Here is an 18792-nt window from a genome sequence, read left to right on the forward strand (position 1 = left end):
ATCTATGCAATTATATGATATTTATTCTATATATTTATACATATTAATACAATTAAATATAGTCATTACATCTATTTAATTTAAGTAATCTAAATTTAAATATATATATACATATATATACGAGTTTTGAAAAGATATATTGTGTACATACATCTCTATAAATTTTTTAATATTAATCAGTTGGTTTTAAAAATTTTGGTTTTTTCTTCAAAGGTTGATTAATATTATTTTTTATTTTTTTTGTTCTTTTAAATTTGTTCTTTTTTTTTCTAAGATTTATCCATTGTTTTACCATTTGTTCATCTGTTATATCTGCTTCTTGTTTTTTCTCCAATTCTATCTGCTTATCAACATTTTCTATTTCTAATAATTTTTCTAATTCAGGATTCATACCATGGAAACTCAGTCTACCATCAATCAACTTTTCACAAAACACGTAACTGGGCTCAATGATAAATTTCTCTCTGAAATAGAATATGTTTTATATGATTACCTTATTTTTATATAATTACCTTAAAATAACCATTTGTGTAAATCTGAATAGAAAAGTTATATTAGAATATATCCAAAAATGTATACGATTCATTTTTCATCTGAATTGAGAGTTGACCACTGAAATATTCTTCTCCTTCTTTCTCTATCATCTGTTTTTCAACTTTTTCTTTTGTCCTCTTCATAAACTATAAATATTTTCTTATATAAATATAAATATACGTAAAACACATCATATTATTGTAAAACACAATATTATTAAATAATACTGCATCGTTTTCAACAAATAGCACATGCAAGATTATTTCACTGTCATTATACACTACATTTGAATATAAAATTAAAATCATAAACAAAATCTAATATACCTTCATTTGTAAAATACTCTTTGATAATTTTGATTTAGTTGGATTCATTGTTGCTGTTTGAAAAACACCTTGTTACTTGAATTACTAAATTGTTGTGATATTAACCTCTCTTTTTACGAATATATGTTTACAAGGACGTACTACACAATTCTCAAAAAAATAACTGGTTTAATAGCAAATTTTATAGCAATGAAATCTCTATAATAATATTCTTGATAGATGCAAGTGCAATATTTTTGCAAGTACCCTATTTTTCAGTATTTCAAAAATTTTTTCTTTCTCTTTCTTCCTATGTATTAAACCGGATATCGCCATATAAAACGCAAGTAAATTTATAACACAGAATTCGATTTGTTCCATAACAGTTTCTTTTCAATAAGCATCTTCACAAAGTTAGTTTTTTCTTTAAAGTATTAATTCTTTTAATTTATTTAATCTTGATACATGCATAGTGGGGTCAAAGGTTCTTGTAATAACTGTGTTTTTTATAAGATAATAATTTTTCTCCATATATATTACGTAATTTTATTAACAAATTAAAGTCGACATGGTAAAATTGATATACAAAACTATATTTACGGTAAGCCATATATCTAACACGTTAACGTCAATTATATTGCCAATTAGATTGGGAAAATGTAAAAAATATTATAATATAGACAATCATTTTCTCTATAAGCCAGAGGATTTTTGATAATTCTCTTAATAAAAGAAAGTGGGGATGCTAAAACACGCTATTTGGAGATTAAAGCAATCTGAAATTTATTACTTTAGTATATTCTTAAAAATTTAAGACGATTCTATTCTTTTATTCAAATGTATTATAGGTTTTTTTTTTTACGAAGATGGATAAATTGTACTATCCTACTCTTTAATGTCAGTAACTAATGAATAATTCGGTTTCATATTTAACCATCTGCGCAGAACATCTTGCGTAAAACGGACAAAGTAACCTTTTCTGTTTCACTTCATCAGTGAAAACTTCCATTTATGGGGATTGGTAATATAATCTTATTACATACATAATTATTTCGTATTGTTTGTTTCAGGTAAAAAAATTTACATTATCGTAAACAATAATGAGCGGTCTTAAATTCTATTATGATTTATTTTCACAACCATCAAGGGCACTGTATATTTTTCTAAAAATTGCCAATATACCTTTTGAGGCGAAACCGATAAAGATAATTAAACTTGAGCATACTACTCCCGAATTTGAGGCCATTAATCCATTTAAAAAAGTTCCAATTATAGAACACAATGACTTTAAATTGACAGAAAGGTATGTTCGATTGGATAATTTATTTTATTTGATAATATTTAACGACTAATATCTTTATAGCATTGCAATTGCGAGATATTTGTGTAGAGAATATAAAGTACCCCAACATTGGTATCCTTTTTCATCAAAAGAACAAGCCAAAGTTGATGAGTATTTAGAATGGCAACATTTAAATACTAGATTAAAATGTGCATCATATTTTGCAGTAACGGTAATAGTATCAATAAATTAAAATAAGAATTCTTGAGGAATTTTAAATAACATCGTAATATAATATAATGAATATTTTTTTAATTTTTTTCTTTATTTTTTTTTTTTTTTGTTATAGTTTCTTAATCCTTTACAAACAGGAAAGCCAGCTAAACCTGAACAAATAGAAAAGTATAAAGCACAAATGTTAGGTTGTCTTGATTTAATAGAAAATATCTGGCTGAAAGATAAATTATATCTTACAGGCAATAAAATTAATATAAGTGATATATTTGGTGCCTGTGAATTAGAGCAACTACGTGAGTTTATTTATGAGTAATTCATATTTTTACATTTTTCGTTATACAACTTTTTTACATCTGTATTATTATGATTCTATTATATAAAATAGGTATATTACAATAGATATTATATATTAAATTATAGGTTTAACTGGATATGATCTACGTGCAGAATGGCCTCGTATTAATGCTTGGATGGAAAGAGTACAACAGGAAACTAGACCTTATTATGATGAAGCTCACAAACTATTGAATAAATTTATAAAGCAACAGGACCAAGCAGCCAGTAAGCTATAATTAAATATGAACACATTATATGAATTAAAACATAATGTTTTTGTAATTTTATATTTTTTATAATCATGATTATTATTATACCAATTATGGGTATTGAATCATTAATTGTAAGTATAATAAGAAAACGGATACATAAGGATCAAGGGTTATATATATATAAATAACTAAATAAATATATATATATATATATATATATATATATATATATATATATATATTTATATTTAAAATAATTTTTGATAGGTAAAGTATATAAAAGCTCATTTTCGATAATACTAATAATTGATTAGAGTGTATTGATATTTATCTTTATATAAGTTAAGCATTGTTAAGCACATTGTTTCTTTTTTGTAGTTTCAAAAAAGAATTACTTTCTCTTATACACTGTTTCTTTTCTTTGAGAGAATTATTCAAAATACATTATAATGATACATATAGTGAGGAGCAAAAATTGTGGTTAACCTATTATCTAACCAAATATTATATATCGGAAAAATTTAAATCCGGTTTTCATCATTTCTCCTGGCAAAAAGATTTCGTATAATGGCAACTTTTGAATTTTGCAGCAAAAGAGAAGAATATCGTACCTTCACCACTGATTTTCACATAAATGCTTAATTGTTGTAATGTATGTTTTAATAGGTTGTTCGGAAAGTAATTTCGTTTTTTTTTTTTTTTTTGTGAAAATGAAAGACAATTTTCGTATAATGAACAAATATTTTATTAAATTATATATTGGTAGTAGCATAATTCCACACTCATAAAATTTTTGGTCTTTGCTGGCAAAAAACTGATCGAGGTGGTTTTTGACCTCCTCATTTGAAGTGAAGGTTTTACCGTCTAAAAAATTTTGCAGTGACCGGAACAAATAATAATCCGAAGGTGCCAGATCTGGAGAATATGGTGGGTATGGCATTATATCCCATTCAAGCTGTAAAAGCTTTTGGCGAGTAACCAAACTTGTATGAAGTCTCGCATTATCTTGGAGGAACACTACATCTTTTCTGTTGATTAATTCTGGCCTTTTCTGTTGAAGTGCTTCCAGCTGATGACAGTAAACTTCTGAATTAATTTTTGTGTTATCCGGCAAAATCTCAAAAAAAAACGATTCTTTTAAAATCTTATCAAACAGACAGCATCACCTTTTTTTGATGGATATTAGCTTTGGAAATGCTTTGAGCCGGTTCGTCTTTTTTGTTCCATGATCTCTTGCGTTTGACATTGTTATATACAACCCATTTTTCGTCCCCAGTAATGATGCGCTTCAAAAATGGATCATTTTCGTGACGTTTGAATTTTCATGAAGCGAATCACAGATGTCAATGCGACGACACAAATTTCTCTCCGTGAGAATATAAGGAACCTATATATCGAACTTTGAGGTTAAATCCAGTCCTTTCAAGTGGTCATAAACAGTTGAATTTGATAAATTTAACCTCTCACCGATCTCACGTGTTGTTTTCACCGGTTTGCATCAACTAATGCCTTATCGTGTCTTTATCAGCTTCAATCGGCCTTCCAGAACATGGTGCATCTTCGACATCAAAATTACCGGATCGAAATTTTGCAAACCAGTTCTGGCACTGGCGTACTGTCAACACATCTTCTCCATACACATCGGTTAATTTCTTTCCGGCTTGAACAGCATTTTTACCTTTTGTATAGCAAAAAAGTAAAATGTGACAAAAATGCTGCTTATTACTCTTCATATTTAAAAGGGCACCAACCAAAAACTACTGCGTAGGATCAATTGGACTTTTTCACACACAAGCCTTGCTATATCAGCTCTCAAAACATATAATGATTATGCGTCTTAATTGTGAAGTTAAGTGCAAAATAATACAATTAAATCCTCTGTCGGGAAAAAACGAAATTACCTTTCGAACAACCCATATAATATTTCCATGAAATAAACTATTGTGTACATGAATTAATGGTCAGATTTTCTGAAATATTTCAAACTCAAAGAAACGTGTTTCATAATACTTCCAACGAAAAGCCACAGTAATTCATTCAGACATTTTAACGAGCTTTCAATTAATGATTCTATGGTAAAAATAAGCAAATACATATTCAGTAATTGATGTTAATGGGTATTAGTAATAATATATAATTTTTAAATAATATCACAATTATTTAAAAGATGTACAATGTACATGGAGTATAATAAACCAATATTTAAACAATAGCAGATTTATTTAAACATTTCATACTTCGAAATCCGTTAAATATAAAATAGAATTAAATTAATATTTAAATATAGTTAAAATTTGAATGCATGGTCATTGCCTGTTTCGTCAACAAAGACAAACTTTTCGCTGGCTTCGACTCTTATCGAAACAGTTTCGTTTTGGATTCTAAAGAGTAAACATCGAAGCAGTCTCTTTCCTAACGGGTAAATTATAATTGATCCTATTTTCGATTATTTTAAAATTGTTTAAACAATTTTAAACGTGCGCGAAGTATAACTAGCTAATATTTAAACAATGGCACATTTATTTAATTAAACATTTCATAGATCGAAATACGCGAAAAACTTAAAATAATCTTAATTTAAATTTTCAATACTTAAAAATCTTTATTTTGCAGTTATTGACTACGTGTAATGTTAACAAATTTGGACTGGTGATTGACTGATGGTTACTAGATCAGTATTCTTTCGGATTTTAAATGAACATCAAAACGTGAAAACTTAAAAATTAGTACTTTCAGTAAGTTTAGATTTATTTAAACAACATAAAACTACGCGGTATTAAATAAATTAATATTTAAACAATAGTAAATTAACTTAAACGTTACACAGCTTGAAACATTTGTTAAATATAAAATAATTTAAATTTATTTTCTCTTAAACTTAAGTTTTGAACTCACGAAAGTTGGCTTTATAAAATATCGACAAAAACAAACTTTTGACAAACTAACGATTACCGGATCAGTTTTTCTTTGTATTTCAATGACTAAACATCGAAGCTCTCTCAAGATGTCTTTTCTGCAAATATCAACGAAATTCTAAAGTAAGTATATTTTTATATCACAAATTTTTTTAATAATTGTAACAATATAGCAGTTTCTTATTGTAACAGTATTTAATTATTTTATTGTAACGATATTAATTATTTTATTTCATTTTTCTATTTCAAAATTTAGATTACCGTGAACTTTTGTTTCAGAAGCTAAAATAAAAATATCGCGAAGTAGAAGTTTGTTCATTCATGTTTCTCGATTTAAACAAATAAATTTGCATCGACTGCGTGCAATGTAGTCGTTAGAATCAGTGTTCGTTCGCAAAGTTTTCTGCTCTTTTAACAGTCGCACAGACTGTATTTAAAAGACAATAAAGTTTCGTGAAATAACTGCCCGTTAAGAAGTCCGTTAAAAAATAACTATCGCCTATTAAAATAAGTGCATCATTCAAAAGAATTTCAACTTACAGCAATGTCGACTTACTTCATTTTCAATCACCTACGAATCATCCCCACCCTTAATTTCGACTTAAATTGCAGACGAGTGTTTTGGAGCCATCGCTGAACTTCTTAAATAGTAAGAGAATTTTTAAGTCCTTCCGATCACTCAATCATGTTGAGCATTAAAGGTCCGAATTATCACGGGTGATTGGTTGTAATTAATTAGTAAAAGAACGTTAAGTGACCACGAGTAAATTTCTTCGATTGTGGGCAATTGTGGCGACCACTGAAACTGCAGTGAATAAGAATGCACATGGAGCTGAAATAAGTACACTGGGCTATATGCCAAGTTCTCCCTTTACCTTGCGTTACGAAAAAAAATATTTAGTTTAGATTAATATAAAAAATTTTTCATTTTCTTTTATTCTTTTACAGTTAAATTAAATTAAATTCAAAATTTCATCTTTCATTAGTTATATATATATATATACATTTATATTTATATATATTTTTTTCTTTTTTACAAAATAAAACAAAATAAAATAAAATAATTAAAATAAGAATAAATTCAAGTTCTATTAGAGTCATTAAGTTAGGATTTTTTTAAATTACGAAACGAATAAGAAATGGCAAATGTGGAGAACATTAGAGCACTGAATAAACATACATATATATCATGTTCTTCACTTCCACAGTATTTATAGGGATGCTATTAAGATTTAAGAAATTTTCGTAAATATTTCATAAAATATATGAAATATTTCGGATAGGCTAAATAGGATACATGAGTGGGTATGGTTCAAACTATGCCGGGAGAAAACACGACTGGACGTACTTAATAAGGACGATATTCGTATATTCGGCAAATAAACAGTCATTTCTATTTATTGAAACGCATATAATGGTTTAACCAATTATTCTAGATTAATTATTCTGGTTTTTTTTTGGGTAGAACCTTTCGGTAGATTTGTTTCTTTCAGTTTTTTTTCTTCTCCTTCTTTCCTTCTGTTTCTCTCCTTTTCTCTTCTTTTCTTCACAATGGGCAGGATAAGTAAAACCACGATGGGACTAATCCACGCACGCGTCGGGATTAGTCCCATCGTGGACTAGTTTTATTATTTAAAAGTTCGATTAAAAGATTGGTCTTGTTAAAAAATAGTACATGAAGCTATCGATGTTGCGACGGTCCTGTTATCCGTAAGCGGTCGAGACCGACTAGATAACGTTGGAATCCTGAATTCTCGATAAGCTCATATCATTCCGGGAACGCGGCTTTTAAAGTAGAAAATTATTTTAACACTCGTGAGCACTATTTAAAGTCCTACTGTGGACTTAGTTTTATTGCTCAAAATTTCGAATAGAAGATCGATTGTATTAAAAAATGATGTATGAAGCTGCCGATGTTGCGACGACCTAGCTATCCGTAAGTAAGGACTTACCCTCATCCAATTAGTGTTAGGACCTGAATTTTCGGTAAGTAATATTTCATTCCAATATCGCTTATTTTAGATTAGAGTCATAGCCGGCAGGTCTTCAGATGCACCAATCTTCGTGTGATGAGACCTAATTCAATATTACTTGCGAGATATCGAGTATTACCGAACGAATGACTGCATATTTCAGTGTATTTTCAAAATCTTTTGATTCGAATTTTGTCTAAACATTAAAGTACTATCACTTTATATTGCTAATAATATTTACACATATAGATTGAATATATTAGAATTCTGTTGACAAATATATATAAAATACATAAATTTGTGACTACAATCAAGAATTAATGATTATTTGATAAAAAAATAATAATTAGTTAATATTAGGTCTATCGGAAAGTTCTGTCCGTTTTTAGAATAAAATAAAATAATAAATTTTTCATACCTTGAATAAACTTTATTGAATAATATAATTGCCATCATTATTTATGACTTCTTGCCAGCGTGATAGCAATTTGTATATCCCATGTTTAAAAAATACCTTATCCCTAGAGGCGAAAAATTGAATTAGTGTTTGTCTCATATCTTCTTTGTTTTTGAATTTTTTGCCCTACAAAAAATTTTATAAGGACAGAAACAAGTAATAATCGGAGGATGCTAGGTCCAGGGAGTATGGTGGATGCGACAGAATTTCCCAGCCTAGCTCTAGGAATTTCTGATGGGTCCCTAAAGCAGTATGTGGCGGCCTGGCATTAACATGAAGCAGTATGATGTGTTTCCCATTGAACATCGCCGGCCTCCTTTCTTGGAGTGCTGTTTTTAAATTATCCAATTGCTGACAGTATCTCACCGAATTTAGCTTGTCGTTTGGTTTCAACAGCTCAAAATGTATTGGTCCTTAAATGTCCCACCATATATACAACATTCTCGTACTTAGAGTATCTTCGGTTTAGAGGTGGAGGAGGCAGCTTTTCTGGATTCACAATAGGCTCTTTTCCTTACGATGTTTTTGTAGGTAATCCACTTTTCATTCCCAGTTATCATTTGATCTAAGAAGGGTTCGATTTTGTTCGATGCAAGCAGAAATGTGCATATAATGACTTAATCATTCAAATTCTTCTCATTTAACTCATGTGATACCAATCTTAAATATTTCCACACCAATCCTAGTTTCCGAATATGATCCGAAATGGTTTGTTGAGTCGAATCAAGCCTTTCCGCGATCTCCGATGTTGTCAAAAAAGGATTTTGCTCTAACATGATATTGACAATATCGTCATCGTCGATTAAAGATGGTCACCCGGAGCGTGGCTTATCAGAAAGATCGAAATCACCTATTTCAAAATTTTCGAATCATCTTCTGCATAATCTATCAGAAATTGTACCTTCACCAAACATTTCCAATAAATTTTTACACGCTTCTATAACATTTCTTCCTTGTTGGAATTCGTACAAAATACAGTGGCGTAAATGAACTTTATCAGTAGCCATGGATACACGATCTCAATACTAACATGAATCATCTTCGTTTAGTTCATTCTAGTATGCATACATTCAGTGATAAAAAAAGAGAAGCAAATATGCGTCAAATGAATATGCACATACTTGTTGAAAATTGTTGTAACGGACAGAACTTTTCGGTACATCTAATGTATACTTACATATTATTTTTATATCAATTTCAAAGAAATAATAGGTTACCTTTGTTTTATATAGTAATTTTAATATAAATGTTGCTAAAACTAAATAAACTAAAGTGCTGTACATGTACTTTTTAATTATTATAATATATCATGTCCAAATATTAAAATTATTTATTATACTATCTTCACGGAGAGAACGATTTTGTTCCATTCGGTTTGGATGGACAGTGTAAGGATCAAGTGGAGGAATTTGAGCACGCTACTCAGAGCCGTATACATAAAACAAAGTACCGTTGTATCTAACTATTAACTCTCTAATGTTCGAAATAAAGCGTAAAAGCTTATGTGCGCGGGGTCCTTTTCCGGCTGTATTCGGTTCTGATAGCCTGCAGGACCCATTTGATAACATGGAGGGGGCAAAATGGGCGTTCCGTCGAGCGGGATTTGACCGAACCATATGAAATGCTGATCGTTTTTTCCGTGAACACAATATATATATAATTAATAGTAAATGGTTTATATATATATAAATAGAGAAATGATGGCTTTACCCATAGAGATCTGGGAACAGATATTTTTATATGTTGATACAATAACTCTTACAAAATTAAAAGTTGTATGTAATTCTTGGAGAGAAATTATTGATAAAATCTTAAAGGTAAATATTTATTTTTCTGTAAAAAGTGATACTATTTTTAATTAGATACTATTAGATAGATACTTTTGTCAGGTCGATTATTTTAGGAACGTAACTTTTGGTATAAAAAATGTAAGGAAGAAATATCACAAAATATATGGAGTTTACTGTTTGAAACATTATATCCTAATAGATCATATGTTGATTTGAAAAATGCAAAAAAAGAAGGAGAAATATGGATGAATATGTATAAATGGTGGACTAAGTGCAAGAAATTAACAAATTATAATATTTTTCTTGAAAATTTAGATCCATTGCCAAAATATCATTTTCAAGAAATCATTACCTGTACTGCAGTATTGGGTAAAACAGTATATGTATACATATGTTGGGAACAATTCCATTTTTTTTTACTATTTTAATAAATAATTATTTTTTATAGAAAATACTTTGGCTATAGGTACATCCAAAGGATATATTTATTTTTACAATATTGATGCTTTAAATAATAAACCAATATATGTAGCAAATCATATGGAATTTTTATATAAAATTAAATTTTTGAAAAATAGTATGTTAATATAATAGTATATAACTCTATTGTATTATATTGTAAAAAAGTTTTTCATATTCATAATTATATAAGAATTCATTTAATATATAACATTCTGTAGGTAGAAAAATTATTCTTGTATCTTCTTGTATAAATGGTCATATCAAATTCTGGGATCTTGAATCTAAGGAACTCATTAAAAAGGATCATGGAAAATTACTCAGGTAAAAAAGCTTATTATTTAATAATGTCACAAATATTTATAAAGATAGAGAAAGTTAGTATTTGTTCCACTTATTTGCTTCATTATATTTTCACGCAGTACAAGTCAAAGTTATTGCTATACTGTCATAAAGAATACATTAATTGTCCAAGGATGTATTCCCAGGACATTGTATGAACTTCCTGTTGATGAAATTGTTGCTGGTGCTGCAGATGGTAATAAGGTATCTAATTTTATGAAAATAAAATATCTAAAATGTCTAATATCTATATATATATATTGTTTAATGTATAAATTCGAATGTTTTTTTTTGTATATATTACAGCATATTTTCAAACATTTTTAATTTTTGGTTAATATATTTTATATATAGATTTAATAAGAATTGTATTAAATATAAATTTAAATATAGATATCCTTTTATACAAAGAAAGGACATTTCATTAATGTACAATTGGCAGAAGGTGAAGAAGTATTTATCACAGAATTTGTAAAACCACCAAAACTATATATCCGTGATTATTATATGTTTACTAATATAGCAGTATGTATTACAGGTAAATTTGATAAAAATAAATAAAAATATCAATTATCTTACTTTTTGTTAATTTTAGAACATGGACACTTAGGTTTTTCTATTCATGGTGGAAAGTGGAAATTTCATAATATACTTCCCATATTTCATGGAACACCCACTGCTGTCTTAGTTTATGCACACCTTCTCGTATTAGGTTTAAACTCAGGTAAATTGTATTGTATATAATATTTGCTTCTATATTTTATATATTTTATTATCTCTTTCACAAAAAAATATTTAATTCATTATATTATATAATACCAATCGTATGCATATTTTTAGGTCATGTTTGTATATATTGTGTAGAAAATTGGAATATATTAGATTTAAATTCTACTTTGGCAAGACTAATAATATTAGATACAGAACCGATTATATCATTAAACATAAGTGCACATTTTAAAGAACGTATAATTGCAGCAAGCATCAAAAGAGTACACTTTATTCATTTTACGTAACTTGTTAAAGTTCTATCCACATAAAACAACTTTTGGATATCAAAAATTGATAAATATATATTTTATAAAGAAAAGGAATAAAAACAAAATTGTTTAATTTAAAAATTCTTATTTTTGTAATTTTTCTATTAAAATAAAGTGTGTATGCGTGCGTCTGTATGCACACATGTATGTATATAACTATCAGACTATGTTTCTATTATTTTATTTATTTTACTTCTAATAAAAGTTTTTATGACTTGATATTTTATATACTTTGAGAATTTATAATTCTACTTTTTGTTATATTTCCTTTTTCATCTATTTCATCAAAAGTTATTAAAATATTTGATATAATAGGCATTGATTTACCCATATTAAAATCTGTTATAGGTTTTATCTGTAAATCTTGCACATCTTCGGTATTATCTTCTAAAATCTGAAAAAATGAAATAATTTAACATTTATAACATATTAATCTAACTAAACATGTACAAAGTGAATCAATATATTTATTCTTACTTCTACTTTTACCAATGATGAAGTCTTATCTAATTTAAGCTTATATTTTTTTTCTGTGATATTTGGTTTTTCAATAGATAAAGTATTTTCTTCATCTACTGTCTCATATCTAACCATTTGAAGTCTATAACAGCCATCTTCATCTTGTACATATTGAAATCGCTTATGACCACTAGGTAATTGTAAATGATGTGCTTCAATAAGATGTTTAGTTAAGCGATAACTTTTTCTATATTTAACAGGACATTCATGACAACAATACCATCTCACTTCTAAACTATGTATACGTTCAACATGTCTACAATAATTAAAATTTTTATGATAGATATAGTTTCACATATTATCATAGTAGATATATAAAAATCAAAATACCTGTCTAATGTATAAGCACCCTTACAAGTGAAAGAACAACCTTCATAGTGACAAGAGAAATTAGGTCCATTTGTATGAACAGTCATATGGGAATCTAAATCTTGTTGGGACTTAGCAGCATGAGAACACAACTGACATGGAAAAGTTCTTGTGGATACATGTCGATACCTCACGTGTTTTGCTAAACTGGCTGGAGATTCACAAGTCATATCACATAAAGTACATTTATAATTAAATACATGCAATCTCATATGATCACGGAGAATGCCTTCTGTTGGATAGAATTTATTACAATGTGAACATTGAAATCCTTGCACTGAAAAATAAATCATTAAAGTAGTATGATAAAAATTACAAAAGTAATGTGAAAAATATCTAAAGAAAATAAAAAGAGAAATATAATGTTTGATATTTGTCTTACCATCTATAGGAATTTGCCTTTTACAATGAGTATGAAATTTTGTATTGGAAGCAAACATAGTACCACAATCCGGACAAGCAACTATTTTTTCTTTAGTATGACATCTCATATGATCTCTAAGTTTATATAAACTAGGATATTTATTTTTGCATCCAGTCCATTTACATTCAATTCCACCTTCTACTTTATTACCACGTGGATTAGTATCTATATGAGCAATTATATGATACAAATACATCTGATAATTAGAAAAAATTTTTAAACATTCTTCCCATCTACAGATATGTGGTACTGGTGAATCAAAAATATTCTTGCAATCTGCATCTCTATTACATTTCTGTAAAAAATTTATTTTTTTATGATAAACAATTTACTTGATACCATTGAAATTATTTAATTATCATTATAATTACAGGTAATTTTATTCTTCCACGAATATTTGTTCCAATACACTTTAATTTAGTATGATAAGAATGGTAATTGACGTGTCGTGAAATTTCGTCAGAAATACCACTTTCATATGAACAATTTTTCCACTTACATACATAAACCTCTGTATTGTCTTCTTTAACTTTTATTTCTAAATCGCTTATATGATTAGCAACATGTCTTGTAAATACTTCAATGTAATTATTATCAAATTTACAATCTTTCCATTCACAAACTAAATGTAAAACTTCATGCTTTAAATATTTCCCTACTCTACGTCTTTTACCACCACATTCTGAAACGGAATCAAATTCAGAATCGGTTTCATAGTCGTTACAACTATTTTCTGTTTTATCTTTGGATGTGTCTTCAGAATACAAATGTTCATTCTGTGATTCCACCCAGATACTACATCTTTCTTGCATTTCATTAGATGTAATTGATGTTGTAAGAAGTTCTGTCATTTTGTTTGCACAATAATAATCAAATCACAATATTTTGTATTAGAATAATAACAAAAACTCTTCTGCTTTACAAACCGATGCTTAACCTGTAATTATACACTATCGCGTATAATTAGTTCGAAATCATAGTCAATGTTTATAAAAAAAATATTAAATATACTACTTTTAGACATTTAAGTACTTTTCAATCAGCTATTAGGTCCTATTATTTATTTCGTAAAGAAGTGGATAAAATTACTGATGAATTTGGCCACTTTTAATGTGTACTATGTATGAATATTATTCAAAAATTTACATTATCATAATAAATTGAAAAATAATAACATTTATAAAATAATAAATACTAAGGTAAAAATATTTGCAACGTGCACATCAAACGTAATAGAAATATAAACACAACTATCCGCCATCACAGACCAACCGTTCGCGCGTTAAATTCAAAATCATTTTTAATATAACATATTTTTATTATTTATTAATTCAAGTCATTTATTGACGTTTCAAATCTCAAACAATACCCTATTTTTATAAAAAGATTTTTGTTAAATCAACTTTTCAGAATCTAATTAATAGAAAATATCAAAATGTAGTCATTAGCTTGACTGTACTTGCATTATTCACATTAGGTAAAAATAATTTTTATAATGCAAACAATATAGATTGCCTAAATCTCTCCACGTGAAGATTACTGCATATGAAGATTCTCATGAATTATATTATAATTAATTAATTTTTATGTATCTAATCTGAGCTATATAAATCTTGTTTAGTAAGTATCCATTCTATGTAAATAAAATCTAATGAAAATGTAAAAATCATACTCATCTACCCTTTTTTATAATTTAAATAAATGTATCATGTTGGACAAATAATTGTTTAAATATGCTAATATTTAATAAAAGAATCATGATATTGACTGGTTCAGTGTCCTGTGCATTAAAGTGTACTGACGTAAAAATGTTTAGGTTAGTTCTAGCCGAATCTTTGATTACTTCTTGTTATAAACATTGTTTTTTATATAATTTGGTATTAGAATTATTTCTCAATTATAATTAAACGAAATTCAGGCTATAATTAGCAGTTATTCAAATATGTTTTTTCTTTAATCTTGACTGATACTAAATAAATTTTCGATTGTCTATAACGGCGGTTTATTCAAAATATAAACAGAAACTAAAGGATAGGATTAACAAACATTGGATGAGTACTCTAAAATTCATTATTTTCATGGAATGAATTTTTTTTAGAAGGAATAGATTATTTTATAAAAATGTTTATATATATGATAAATAATGTAATGTATCGTTTCTTCTTTTTTTTTTTTTTTTTATAGAAGAATTAATACATTGCCAACTTTTAAGTTGTTCGAAATAAGTGTATTAAATAATAAAAACGAGGATGTGTGTAATATTTAGTTTGAAATATAAGTCGATATAATGCGCGTATTACAAATCAGAGAAGCAATGTAAATAATGTAATAGCAATTAAATCATTTTCACTATTAACAACGTCCACGGTCCTTGACGCGTTTCCTTGGTGCAGCTCTTAAAATATCATCCACACGTAGTATCATTTCTGCTGCTTCTGCAGCACTTAGTAAAACTTGTCTCTTTACAACCCATGATTCTGTAATTCCTAGTCGTTTCATACAACCGATTCTTCCTGTTTCCATATCTGTGAAAATAATCATGGATAGTATTTATATAAAGTTTTTTTTTTTATATTGTCATAATATTTTTAATTTTTTTTAAAACTTACCTAGACCCATCGTATTGGCTCCAGAATTATGCGCGGCTCTTAGTTCGCTAACTAATTGAGCCGAATCATAACCAGCATTATCAGCAATAACAGTAGGCAATTGTTGTAAAGCTTTTGCAAAAGCTTCCATTGCAACTGCTTCTTTTCCAGGAGTTGCAGCTGCTGCTTTCATAACAGCACATGCCATTACCATTTCGCTGCAACCTCCGCCGTAAACAATTCGTGATTCACGTACTGTTGCCGCCAAAACACAAAGAGCATCATGCAATGACCGTTCTGCTTCATCAAGAATTTGTTGAGTAGCTCCTCGTATAATAACAGTACACGCTTCTCCCAAAGCAACGCCAGAAAATCGAAGTAGTGTGTCTTCACCAATCATCACCTATTCAAAAATATAATATATATTTTACTAATCCATATACTATTTTATATTATGTTTATCCAAGAAATACCAACCTGTTCAATGAGTTCACATTTACCAAGTTTTACCATCTCAGGATGATCAAATGTACTGACTATTTCTCCACCAGTAACAAGAGCAAGTCTTTCAATTCCATCAAAATCAGCATGCTCAATAGCCATAATTCCAGCATCAGCAAATAATTGTTCAGGATAATTATAAATTAGTTGTCGATTTATGAAAACATTGCAACCATGTTTTATGATTTTTTCAACTTTATCCTATGAAAAAAATTATTGCTATTCATTGTAATATTTTTTTATTTATATCTATTCATCTTTTAATCTATAATCACCTTCATCTTTTCTTTCTCTGCTACTTCCAATTCAGCAATTTTTGCCATAGAATCAACACGAACTCTGGAGCCAAATACCTAATGCAGAACATACAATAACACATTCAATACTCATATATATTATAATATTTAAAAAAAAATCAATATAAGTTCTTTACCTTAATTTTGTCAGTATCCATTGGAGTATTAGCTATAAGTATATGTGCATCTGTAATTTTTTGAGGCTGATGAAGACCAGGCTTTTTATCTAATAAAAAACCTTCATCCAGAAAAGAATCTGAAAGAGTTCCCCCACGTTTTTTAATTACTTGGATAGCCGATAAATTTCCAGACCCTTTAAGTCTCAATACTGCATCTACTGCCAATTTGCTGAAGTGTTCCTTATGTTGAGATAAGATCTTTGAACTCAAAGTTGTACGTGCAATATTCAGTAGATCTTCACGAAAGCATTCACTATCTGCAGAGTTATCTGCAGCTGCATTTTTGAGTGCTTCTCTTGCTACATTAGTTGCATTTCTCCAACCAGAAATAATGGTTTGTGGATGAATTTTTTGTTCTATTAATTTTTCTGCCTCTTTCAATAATTCAGCAGCTAAAGAATTTTTAATGCATTATGTACAAATTAAATACTTTAACATTAACATGATAGAATTCAATATTATATCATTATACAAATATACAAACCAAGTACTGTAACAGAAGTAGTCCCATCTCCAACTTCATCATCTTGAACACGTGACATGTCAACTAAAATTTTAGCAGCAGGATTGTCTACACCAACGCTTTTAAGAATTGTAGCTCCATCATTGGTAACTTGTACTTGACCTGCAGATCTTCCATGAGCTACCAAAATCTTATCCATACCTTTAGGTCCTAATGTCGATTTTACCAAATCTCCTATCGCTATTGCTCCTACAAATAAGCTCAATCTAGCAATTTCTGCCTTTTCCTCCTCTGCCTCATTTTTGAGAATCCTTACAGGATTTAAGGAAACCTAATAACCAACAAATATAATTGAAGTATTACACAGAAGAATATATATGTATATATACATATATCGCATATTTCGCTTAATCAAAATAAAATTAATGACAAAATCAAAATTATTATTCTAAATATCGTTTGGCAGTAATACACGTGCGCCATTTGTTACATTTTCATATAAGCTATCACCTATTTCGTTTTATCTTATTAACATTGACAATAAACACGAATTCTTGTTTCTCATTTTATACTATAAAAAGCAAAATTTTAAATTACCATCGTGAAACGCTATGAAAGAATCTATATCTGAATCCAATATCAAATGTAATTCTAACTTCGAGGAAAACGAAAGACACGACAAACGTAAGGAGATTCCAGATATAATGGCGCTGCGATCGAATAAAATACAATTTGCTCTCTTTTTCTATTGGACGATTATCACGAGTTTAAAACATAAACCAATCAAAAGATATCATTTAATTTTATTATTTAACTGAAATACCACTCGTAAAGTAGTTATAACGGAAATAATACTAATGATCCAGAATTTTATATTTCGAAATTTTATCGCTAGAGGACATCAAAAATATCGACTGTGCTTTGCTGATTCCAATTTCAAGTCCTTTTATGGCTATTTGTAAGGTTTTTCTCTGAAGCTCTGTTAAGAGAATCTATACATAAAGAAAATAATCTCAATGATTTCGTTCGTGTGTGCATTTATGATTGATTTTATTCATCTTCTTTAAGAGATACAATATGACGATATTTAATTAAAGAAAAAAACAATTAAGATGCCATTATAAAATATTGTTTTTGATTTTAATTATACAAAAATTGTTAGTCTCGAATAACATTTATTTCGAAAACAGCGGAAAAGTAATGAATTTATATTTTCAGTCATGTTTGGCAAATTTCATTTGATTGTTGTGACAATTTAAAAAATCCTTGGAAGACTTATTTTAACATTTTATTAAAAAATCAACGATATTTGTATAAACTTAATTATTCTTTTAAAAAGTTGTATATGCTGATATTGTATATGTTGATAGAAATAATGGATTAGTAAAGATAAATTTTTTGTTAATGGATACATTATTTTATATTATCGATATTATGTATTAATAAGTGATATGATACATACAGGGTGGCCTGAACATTTTGGCCAAATTTTGAAATTTTATAAGTAAATAATGAAATTTTATAAATTATATAATATTTCTTATTTTATATATAAATAAGAAATTTAATTT

At 28.1% G+C, this 18792-nt stretch overlaps 5 protein-coding genes across 17 annotated transcripts; 2 read left to right on the forward strand and 3 right to left on the reverse strand.

The window, feature by feature from the left end:
• Positions 1-38: 38 nt before the first annotated feature.
• Positions 39-1575, reverse strand: LOC124957661 (M-phase phosphoprotein 6). The gene is made up of 3 exons (XM_047514764.1): positions 861-1575; positions 580-680; positions 39-464 (listed from the first exon to the last, which is right to left on the reverse strand). Exons 1-3 carry the CDS (start codon positions 906-908, stop codon positions 173-175), a joined length of 441 nt encoding a protein of 146 aa, XP_047370720.1. The 5' UTR covers positions 909-1575; the 3' UTR covers positions 39-172.
• On the forward strand, positions 1237-6679 carry LOC124957634 (glutathione S-transferase theta-3-like). 8 transcript variants are annotated; one of them, XR_007103698.1, is made up of 7 exons: positions 1829-2142; positions 2203-2353; positions 2471-2651; positions 2779-2919; positions 3787-3833; positions 3967-4113; positions 4183-5118. XR_007103698.1 is itself a non-coding variant. In XM_047514705.1 (6 exons), exons 2-6 carry the CDS (start codon positions 1940-1942, stop codon positions 3882-3884), a joined length of 774 nt encoding a protein of 257 aa, XP_047370661.1. In that variant the 5' UTR covers positions 1237-1440; positions 1910-1939; the 3' UTR covers positions 3885-5118. The 8 variants fall into 8 exon arrangements, 5 of the variants coding, with proteins under 5 accessions (XP_047370661.1, XP_047370674.1, XP_047370667.1 ...); XM_047514705.1 differs by adding an exon at positions 1237-1440 and having other exon boundaries at positions 1910-2142; positions 3787-5118; XM_047514718.1 differs by adding an exon at positions 1669-1808 and having other exon boundaries at positions 1910-2142; positions 3787-5118.
• A 793-nt stretch (positions 6680-7472) lies between these two features.
• Positions 7473-14902, forward strand: LOC124957613. Of its 6 annotated transcripts, XR_007103682.1 has the most exons (10): positions 7478-7757; positions 7844-10068; positions 10155-10410; positions 10490-10618; positions 10722-10824; positions 10923-11046; positions 11236-11380; positions 11438-11566; positions 12437-12535; positions 12602-14902. XR_007103682.1 is itself a non-coding variant. In XM_047514672.1 (9 exons), exons 2-9 carry the CDS (start codon positions 9922-9924, stop codon positions 11856-11858), a joined length of 1191 nt encoding a protein of 396 aa, XP_047370628.1. In that variant the 5' UTR covers positions 7473-7757; positions 7844-9921; the 3' UTR covers positions 11859-12006. The 6 variants fall into 6 exon arrangements, 5 of the variants coding, with proteins under 5 accessions (XP_047370628.1, XP_047370647.1, XP_047370638.1 ...); XM_047514672.1 differs by lacking the exons at positions 12437-12535; positions 12602-14902 and adding an exon at positions 11683-12006 and having other exon boundaries at positions 7473-7757; positions 10508-10618; XM_047514691.1 differs by having other exon boundaries at positions 12437-14901.
• On the reverse strand, positions 12074-15294 carry LOC124957609 (histone H4 transcription factor-like). The gene is made up of 5 exons (XM_047514642.1): positions 13566-15294; positions 13153-13489; positions 12732-13047; positions 12360-12657; positions 12074-12276 (listed from the first exon to the last, which is right to left on the reverse strand). Exons 1-5 carry the CDS (start codon positions 14043-14045, stop codon positions 12106-12108), a joined length of 1602 nt encoding a protein of 533 aa, XP_047370598.1. The 5' UTR covers positions 14046-15294; the 3' UTR covers positions 12074-12105.
• A 142-nt stretch (positions 15295-15436) lies between these two features.
• Positions 15437-17927, reverse strand: LOC124957603 (T-complex protein 1 subunit beta). The gene is made up of 7 exons (XM_047514629.1): positions 17819-17927; positions 17243-17552; positions 16717-17150; positions 16559-16636; positions 16260-16484; positions 15804-16185; positions 15437-15719 (listed from the first exon to the last, which is right to left on the reverse strand). The coding sequence occupies exons 1-7, from the start codon at positions 17819-17821 to the stop codon at positions 15547-15549; spliced, it is 1605 nt and encodes a 534-aa protein (XP_047370585.1). The 5' UTR covers positions 17822-17927; the 3' UTR covers positions 15437-15546.
• Positions 17928-18792: the final 865 nt, after the last annotated feature.

Source organism: Vespa velutina, chromosome 1, assembly GCF_912470025.1.
Source record: "Vespa velutina chromosome 1, iVesVel2.1, whole genome shotgun sequence".
NCBI lineage: Eukaryota > Metazoa > Arthropoda > Insecta > Hymenoptera > Vespidae > Vespa > Vespa velutina.

What these genes read in the sequence shown, in the direction of transcription:
- LOC124957661 (XM_047514764.1), bottom strand. Translation starts at nt 908, where the DNA reads ATGAATCCAACTAAATCAAAATTATCAAAGAGTATTTTACAAATGAAG. An exon ending in AGAGTATTTTACAAATGAAG is followed by an intron (nt 681 to 860) that starts GTATATTAGATT and finishes AAATATTTATAG; the next exon opens with TTTATGAAGAGGACAAAAGA. An exon ending in ATTCAGATGAAAAATGAATC is followed by an intron (nt 465 to 579) that starts GTATACATTTTT and finishes ATTCTATTTCAG; the next exon opens with AGAGAAATTTATCATTGAGC.
- LOC124957634 (XM_047514705.1), top strand. Translation starts at nt 1,940, where the DNA reads ATGAGCGGTCTTAAATTCTATTATGATTTATTTTCACAACCATCAAGG. An exon ending in CATCATATTTTGCAGTAACG is followed by an intron (nt 2,354 to 2,470) that starts GTAATAGTATCA and finishes TTTTTGTTATAG; the next exon opens with TTTCTTAATCCTTTACAAAC. An exon ending in CTGTGAATTAGAGCAACTAC is followed by an intron (nt 2,652 to 2,778) that starts GTGAGTTTATTT and finishes ATTAAATTATAG; the next exon opens with GTTTAACTGGATATGATCTA.
- LOC124957613 (XM_047514667.1), top strand. Translation starts at nt 9,922, where the DNA reads ATGGTTTATATATATATAAATAGAGAAATGATGGCTTTACCCATAGAG. An exon ending in TACCTGTACTGCAGTATTGG is followed by an intron (nt 10,411 to 10,489) that starts GTAAAACAGTAT and finishes TATTTTTTATAG; the next exon opens with AAAATACTTTGGCTATAGGT. An exon ending in TATAGCAGTATGTATTACAG is followed by an intron (nt 11,381 to 11,437) that starts GTAAATTTGATA and finishes TGTTAATTTTAG; the next exon opens with AACATGGACACTTAGGTTTT.
- LOC124957609 (XM_047514642.1), bottom strand. Translation starts at nt 14,045, where the DNA reads ATGACAGAACTTCTTACAACATCAATTACATCTAATGAAATGCAAGAA. An exon ending in GTGGAAGAATAAAATTACCT is followed by an intron (nt 13,490 to 13,565) that starts GTAATTATAATG and finishes AATTTTTTACAG; the next exon opens with AAATGTAATAGAGATGCAGA. An exon ending in CATCATTGGTAAAAGTAGAA is followed by an intron (nt 12,277 to 12,359) that starts GTAAGAATAAAT and finishes TCATTTTTTCAG; the next exon opens with ATTTTAGAAGATAATACCGA.
- LOC124957603 (XM_047514629.1), bottom strand. An exon ending in CAGAGAAAGAAAAGATGAAG is followed by an intron (nt 16,485 to 16,558) that starts GTGATTATAGAT and finishes TTTTTTTCATAG; the next exon opens with GATAAAGTTGAAAAAATCAT. An exon ending in AATGTGAACTCATTGAACAG is followed by an intron (nt 16,186 to 16,259) that starts GTTGGTATTTCT and finishes ATTTTTGAATAG; the next exon opens with GTGATGATTGGTGAAGACAC.